This window comes from Scylla paramamosain, chromosome 7 (assembly GCF_035594125.1).
Source record: "Scylla paramamosain isolate STU-SP2022 chromosome 7, ASM3559412v1, whole genome shotgun sequence".
Taxonomy (NCBI): domain Eukaryota; kingdom Metazoa; phylum Arthropoda; class Malacostraca; order Decapoda; family Portunidae; genus Scylla; species Scylla paramamosain.
The window spans coordinates 4,052,501-4,060,253 of record NC_087157.1 but is presented as its reverse complement, the minus strand read 5'-3'; the positions used below and the strand labels follow the sequence as shown (position 1 = coordinate 4,060,253).

The window sequence follows — 7,753 nt, the reverse complement described above, 5'->3', positions numbered from 1 at the left end:
AAAGATTAGACTTTACGTAACTCCTTCAATCACAGTAGCTTACAAAGGCTATTTACTATGCTACACCATGCTCTTGAATGCCACATATAAAAACAATACGTGAATTTGATATTTTTCACGCACTTCCTGGTAAGTTTGCACCACGGTCGCACCGCATAGCATAATATTACATCATCAATTTTCATTGAGTTGTTCCCTTTGAAGCTACACTCAGCAAGCTGCATTTTTACATAATGAATAATCATTGATAAATACAGCTTATCAAAATGCAATAATGCCTGTAGTTGAGGATTATGATAAACTTTTCCCTATTTTACCTCAATTATCATGGCGTATTTATCATCCTACATAAAATGGATGCAGGCCGGGTTAAAGATTTCCAGTCCATAGGTACGGAACATCTAATTATCTATAACACATATTACCGAAAGAAATTAAAAACATAAATTCTTTCTCTTTACTTTAAAAGTTTGCTGCAGCTGAGGGTGACACTCCTCGCCGACCACCCTCAGCCTGCCCATCCCACTTGCCGCTCGTTCCAATACGCATTTCTCCTGTCATCACCCTCCTTCTTTGAGACTCAGACAGGCCTCGATAGTATGAAATAAATACTAGTTGAATATTCTATGATGATTCCTTATGTGAGATTTTGGCTAGAAATGAGTATTGAGGGCGTGAGAAGGGTGTATATGGCCATTTAGAAGCCCAGGCGGGGTGTGGAGGGGAGGGTTTGTTATTGTGCTGCGGGGCGCTGGTCGTCACGGCGGCCAGGGAGGCTCTAGAGTAGGACTTTACTTTAAGAATTAACCCTATACTTGATGATTTTGCGGTTGATTTACCGAGAAAACTGTGCGTTATGAACACCAAAGGTTACACTTTTCGAGAGGTGAGTGTGAATTATCGAGTTTTTACTGGTGATAGGTAAAAATGTGTTGTGAAGTGGTGGGTCGTCGCCAGCTGTTGGGAGCGAACACCACTGCCAGTTGGCAACTCTGTTCCCTACATGGCCTTGTAATTCGCCTTAATACTCCCTCGTTCCTGTCCGTGTCGTGCCGGTATCTCTCTTGGCACCGCTAGTTAGAGATTCCACTCTCGTGTATAGAATAGGGATGTCAGAGGGCACTGGCAGGGTGCCGCACGGCAGGGGATGTGGGTGATTGTGGAGCAGCAGCAGGGGGAGGCAGGGCTCAAGAAACGGAGTCTTATTGCCTACTCCATCAGATCACCGGCGATAACATCTTTGTAGCCTACATTCATCATATGGGTGTCATACCTTGGCATGACCATACAATTCATTCTTGCCCACAACATATGGGCACACCCTCCTTCCTTCCCAGGGACTCCACCCTCCTGTAGTGAGGAAATTCCTGTGTGGAAATGGTTGGTGATTATGGAGTTGATGGAAAAATGGGGGCTTGACAGGGACCTCAGTTATGGCTGTAAGTGAGGTATGAGAGAGATTAAAAGGAATGATACAAGGCTGATGCAGGATTTGAAGGTTGTGAACAGTGTTATTGAAAGGACAACTTGTTTTGGAAAGTGGATCCCAAGTTGGGTATGAGAAAAGGAAGAAAGACTAATAAGGGTTAGGTGGAATACACATTTGGTGCTCTGAGCTTAAAGGGTGGAGCTGAAAGTGGATAAAAAGAGTTAAAGAAAATGAACAGTGGAAAGAAAAGTAGGACAAATAAGGATTGAGGTAAGACAGCAAGGTCAAGGGAACACTAAAATGGCCTTGAACCTTATGAATCTTCACATTCCATTTGTGTAGGATGCAGTCATCCTGAGTAATATTATGAAAATGAGATACTTGCTGGCTGTGTCCATCACCTATTTTCTAAGGATCTTTTTAGTATTAGATGTTTCTGGGGTTGGTTGGATATTTATGAAGAACAACAAAAGTGATAAGGAAAAAACTGAACGTAGCACCCAGGAAGTGAGCGAGAGGGGAAGCTGCTTGTGAGTTGCCTGTGCAGAGTAAATATATGAAAGAATTAATCTGGTGAAGGAACTGTGTAGTCTAAGAAGAGGAGAGTTGCATATCTAGACAAGGTTAGCTGGAGATCTTCCTATTGCTATAGTTTTCATAGAAAGGATTCCCAGGCGCAAAATAACTATTAATATAGCTTATATATAGAAAAATATACAAAACAGTGTTGCAGTTAGATAATAGGTTTATGTATGATTACATAGTAGCTCTAAGAAAAGCATAATTAACATTTTTTTTATCCAACTATGCAGTACTATAGCCATTGTACTGTATTAATGGCTTTTCATTAACTTCATTTGATTATTAGAAAAAGAAACTTGAGTAGCTACATCAAAAGCTAGCTCTCTTGTAGCATGTAAGAGATAGCATGCTTATCTGCAGGGCAGGTTGATGGTGATTGGTTTCAGGGTAATACCCACGTCTCTCCTTCATGAGGAAAGACGTGTGAGTAGTTATGTTTTTAATCATGCCTCTTAATAGAATGCTATTTAACTTTACAGTAGTTAATTTTATTGCCTGTTCTTGTTTATCTCATCCATGTTTTTTTCCCTGATTGTGAATTCAGAAAACTACACCCTTCATGTAATTATGTACTGATATACCTATACATATAATTCATCATGAGAATTTCATTGAAGCCAGAATTCCATCACACCTTGGAATTATTGTGGCAGTTCAAATGTCTACATTGCATGTACATTTTTGTATTTGTGCTTTGCATGTATTTCTTTACATTGCTAAAGTTGGTCAAACGATCTTCCTACTTATCTGTTTGATTGCAGGTAATGTGAGTGCTGTGGAGGTGAGGGAGGCAGTTGTCACGATGAATGGTGTGGCAGGAGGTGGCCATCACGACACAGCCCCGCACCGTACCACCACCACCCCTGCTGCCACAGACCAGTCAGTCAGACAGCACCACAGGGCTAAGATGAATGGTGATACGTCCCACCCACCAAGGGAAAAGAAGCCCAAGGTATGTAGAGAGAGAGAGAGAGAGAGAGAGAGAGAGAGAGAGAGAGAGAGAGAGAGAGATCTTGCCAAACTTTGTTGTTAGTATGATATATTAGCAGAGAGTTATTATTCATAAACAACAAGCCTTCTCATCTGTTCATTGTGATGTACCTTATACTTTGCAACCTATACACTCATCTCAGGTTTCCAGTTCTGTGATTTCCAAATTCTCTTCATGGCAGTTGTATAATTTGTAGGCATACAAAATGGCATTATGAATGAAGACATCCAGAATTTTGAACTTGCCTTACCCTTTCATCTGTACTATTCTCACTTATTTTTTTTCTATCCTATATATAAAATCTGACTTCCACATGTTGATTGTTGTCCCTTTTGTTTTGAGTTTTAAGCATGACTGGTAAAATGCTCTGCACAGATAATGAATAAGACACATTTGTCATGAGGAATTTGTATGTCAACATTTATGTCAGATGAAAACATAAGAGATAGCAAGTGGTTACATGCTATTTGTTAGAGAAACTACAAACTGTTATGCAAGCCTGAGTTTTGGATCTCAGAACAGAGAAATGCCATGGTGTTAAGTTTTCTTATATTAGAATTCACATTCATTGCAGTGCTTTGTTGACTAAGCAGTATTGGTTGTTGGTTGCATTGGTTGTTGGTCTGTTATGTAATAATTACTCAAAACAGATCCAGCACTTGGCAGGTGACAGCAAAAGTAAATTACATACATTTCATGTCAAAGCTTATCATAATTTGAATTTTGTAAGATTGGTGTTGACTTAGAATGAATAAGCTTTTATTGTACAATTTGTCTGTCAGGTGCTTTAGATTTTTATGTTCTGTCCAGATCTCATTCTGTGTCCTCTTTAGTATGGCTACTCACTAATACTTAATCTTCTACTCTGAAATATTTGACAGTTTCCATTGAGTGGTTCAAGCATCTCTGTGGTGCAGTGGCCAGTGTGCCTAGTTAGGAATCCACAGGCCCTGCAAGTCTGGGCTGGGGGAGTTGATATACAGCTCACTCAGCTGTTTATCCTTCCTCTGGTTGATAAATGGGTATCTGGGGAAACTGGGGAGGGTTCACTTTGGAAATTAGGATGTCACAGTGGCCTTGTGCCCCAGGGTAAGGGACATTATCCACCACTGGCTCAAATGACATTGAGGTAGAATTGAGTCCCAAGGCCTTGTGCAAGATTTTAGCTACCACATCATTGATTACTAATGGTATGAAAGATAAAGCAAGAAAAGTGAGAGGTGAGCAATTTGTGGCAATGCTATGGCTCATGATAACATAACCTTCTCACATCAACTCATCACTAGGAAACCAATAATTTTGCATTTTACAGGTGAAGTTTTCTTTCAAATTATTATTAAGAGAATGTTACTGAGGTACTTCCAATTAAATTTTAAGGACAAAAGATAGTGAGGGAACCCTATACCAAATAACAATTGGTACCAGACTGTCTTGTGTAGGTCTAGTGGCATCTTGCAGCTTCCCTTATTTTCTTATGTTCTGATGTTGGTCTGCATTGGTCCCTAACTTTGGCTCACAAATTGTCTGCACCTACATTACATTGTCCACACCAGCTATGCATTTGCAATATTTTTTTTCACATGTGCATGGCACCTGTCTTGCATCCACGGTAGTTCTTACACTTGCCCTTCACCTGGAAATGATTTTGGCACAGAACTCACACTTGCCTGCATCCACATTGTCTGCTCTTGCCCTACTAAACCAAATTATTTAACATTTTGGTAGGTCACTTAGTCACACTATAGGTGTTTTTAAGTATTTGTTTACCATACGTGCAGTTTGACAGAACTGTTGATTTTCTAGTTTTTCGTAGAGTTTACTCACACAGACACACACAAATGCAGAAGTAAGGTGGGTGGCCTCCTGTTCCTGTTCAACTTCAGAGGTTGTGTCTTTTATAGACACTTGCCAAAGCTCTTGGTAAAGAGAGCTTGGTGAAGGGAGGGTTGGTCATCTGGGAGTTTGAACTTCAGGGTCTTTGGTTGTGAGCTTAGCATGCTAGCCTCTATCCATACTTGCTGTTGAAAGAGTTAGAAGATACCTTAAAGTAAAAGAAGGAAAACAGTAATAGTATTAGTAAACAGTAACAGTAACAGTAATACTAAAAAAAGAGACTGCTAGAAAATATGCACATGGCAGTTGTAGAAACAGCTGTAAATTATGTAAAAGATTTATGAACTTGGATAGAAGTCAATATATATACACACATACAGTATATACTGTACTTTATTGAATGATTTTTAGTATGAGCTTATTTTATATTTATTTTCATTTATTTATTTTTAAGGAAAGCTCTGGCCAGGAGAAACAAAGATAAGAGAGAGAGAAAAAAGGCAACATTTTGACAGCAGAGTTAAAAACTGCTTGGAGGAGTGTCTTGAAACCTCTTCTCTTGAAAGAATTGAAGTCATAGGCAGCTAGATGAAGCAATTAATATTTTTAATTAAATTTCACTGTTCATTATTTCCATATGTTGATTTTCTAGTAACTTGGTGTATTGTGTTTAAGTTTATATTAAAGCAGTTCATGGAAATTATTGGTAATATTGTTGTACACAATAAACAATGAAACTCTGGTAGGCTCAGGGTATGAAAAAGATTTATGAGTTATAGTTAGCTCTGAACTCCATCTAGGAAAGCAATGCATAGAGGCCAGAAACAGGGCAAATATGGTATTAGAATTAATTTTTACGAGTGTTAAAAGTAGAAGACCCAAAGTAATACTAAAATTATATTTGGTGCTGGTCAGACCTCATCTAGACCACACTGTGCAGTTCTGGTCCCCACAAGATATAGGTCTATTAGAATCAGTACAAAGGAGAATGACTAAAAGTATACAAGGAATGAGGAGTATTCCTTACGAGGCGAGATTGAAACTGTTAAATTTACATTCTTTAGAGAGATGTAGGTTAAGAGGGAACCTGATAGAAGTTTTTAAGTGGTATAAGGGTTATAACAAGGGGGATATAAGCAAAATTCTTTGGATCAGGAACCAGGACAGACCAAGAAATAATGGGTTCAAGCTTGAAAAATTTAGGTTTAAGAAAGAGAGAGGAAGAAATTGGTTCTCAAATAGAATGGTAGATGAATGGAATGGACTCAGTAATGAAGTCGTTAGTGCTAAGACATTAGGGAGCTTTAAGAGAAGATTAGATGGATTTATGGATGGGGATGATAGGTGGAAATAGATAGGTATATTTCATACAGGGACTACCCTGTGTAAGCCTGGTGGCTTCTTGCAGCTTCCCTTATTTTTTATGTTCTTATGTTCACACATAAGAAAATAGGAAAGAAATAAAAAGAAAAAATCAAGTCTGGTTCAGAACATAATTTTGCATGAATCTTTCCCCTTTAGTATCTTATACAGTAGAAAAAAAAGGAAGATTGATAGAAGAAATCCACTTTGCATTGTTTATATCAGAGGAATCTTTTTATTTCATGTCAGCTCTTCATCCTCCAGCAACACATGGGAAAGTGTTCTTGAAGACTGTGCTCAGCAACTGAACAGCCTTTGTACAGACATTTCTAGTATGCGAAGGGTGCCACTGGTGCTCTAAGGAGTGTCAAAACAAGCTCAGTATCTTGAATGAGATATTTATATACAGAACTGTTGCTTGTGCTGCTTGATAATTGAATAGATGATAGAAACTTGATAGCTGAAAGATTAGTGGTGTAGAGAAAATTCTAAGCAGGTTGGAGGAATGTTGCCACTGTATCCCCTGAACATTGCAAAAGAGGCACATCGATGGGACTGGTAAATCCCTTTTCTGTATTCTTATTCTCAAAATAAGGCAAGACGTGATGTGTTTTATATATATATATATATATATATATATATATATATATATATATATATATATATATATATATATATATATATATATATATATATATATATATATATATATATATATATATATATATATATATATATATATATATATATATATATATATATATATATATATATATATATATATATGAACATAGGTATATGGTCACACATTAGTGTATGGTGTTATATGATTATCATTTTCAGTTCACAACCAAGAGGTACTGGGCTAGAATCTATGGCTAGACACAGTTTGGGCTTGTCTCTTTTTGGTCTGTAACCTCTTTACTTGGCAGAAAATAGGTACTGGACAAGAGCTGTTAGATTTGTAACCTGGGAACCCAGCTAGCAATCCTGATTAGACACAAGCCAGTATTGTGAGGCTTACAGCCTTAAAAACCATTAGGTCTGGTCTTGTACTAGAGTGAAAACGTATAATTGGATTCATGATGTGCATGCATACAGGCACATTGGTATGTCATGAAAATTTCATAGAAAATGTGGGAAGCACAATAAAAGAAAAAAAAATGCAAGAGTGAATGTCAGTAGGATGAGAAACTGCATGTAAAAATATTTTAGATTTGTTGTCTTGAAAATTGTTCAAGATTTTAAAGTTCCATTGTAAATGTAGTTTGTGGTAAGGTTTTAACATTCTTCTTTTAGATATGTGCCACCTCACTTGTTCAGAAAAGTTTGTTGTATGAAGAAATTATTATTATTACTATTATTATTATTATTATTATTATTATTATTATTATTATTATTATTATTATTATTGTTATTTATTTAACAAATTTCTATATTGTATGTCTTCATCTTTATTATTAATTTTATGATGTCATCTGGCGCACCTTCACTTTCTGTTGATTCACACACCGTCTGGACATGATTGATGAGACTGACACCTGCTAACATAATTA

The 7,753-nt window shown here is 37.2% G+C and overlaps 1 protein-coding gene across 3 annotated transcripts in view; it reads left to right on the top strand.

Annotated features, from left to right (window-relative positions):
- The first annotated feature begins 728 nt into the window (after positions 1–728).
- The window catches only part of LOC135101925 (RNA-binding motif, single-stranded-interacting protein 2-like), a 78,903-nt gene continuing 71,878 nt past the window's right edge, over positions 729–7,753 (top strand). Inside the window, exons 1-2 of one of the 3 annotated variants that reach the window (XM_064006303.1) lie at positions 729–886; positions 2,773–2,963. In XM_064006303.1, the coding sequence (XP_063862373.1) occupies positions 2,814–2,963 (150 nt within the window). In that variant the 5' untranslated portion in view covers positions 729–886; positions 2,773–2,813. Of the gene's footprint in view, positions 887–1,049; positions 1,700–1,822; positions 2,053–2,772; positions 2,964–7,753 lie in introns of those variants that run through there. The other 2 variants (XM_064006304.1, XM_064006305.1) reach the window with 2 other exon arrangements.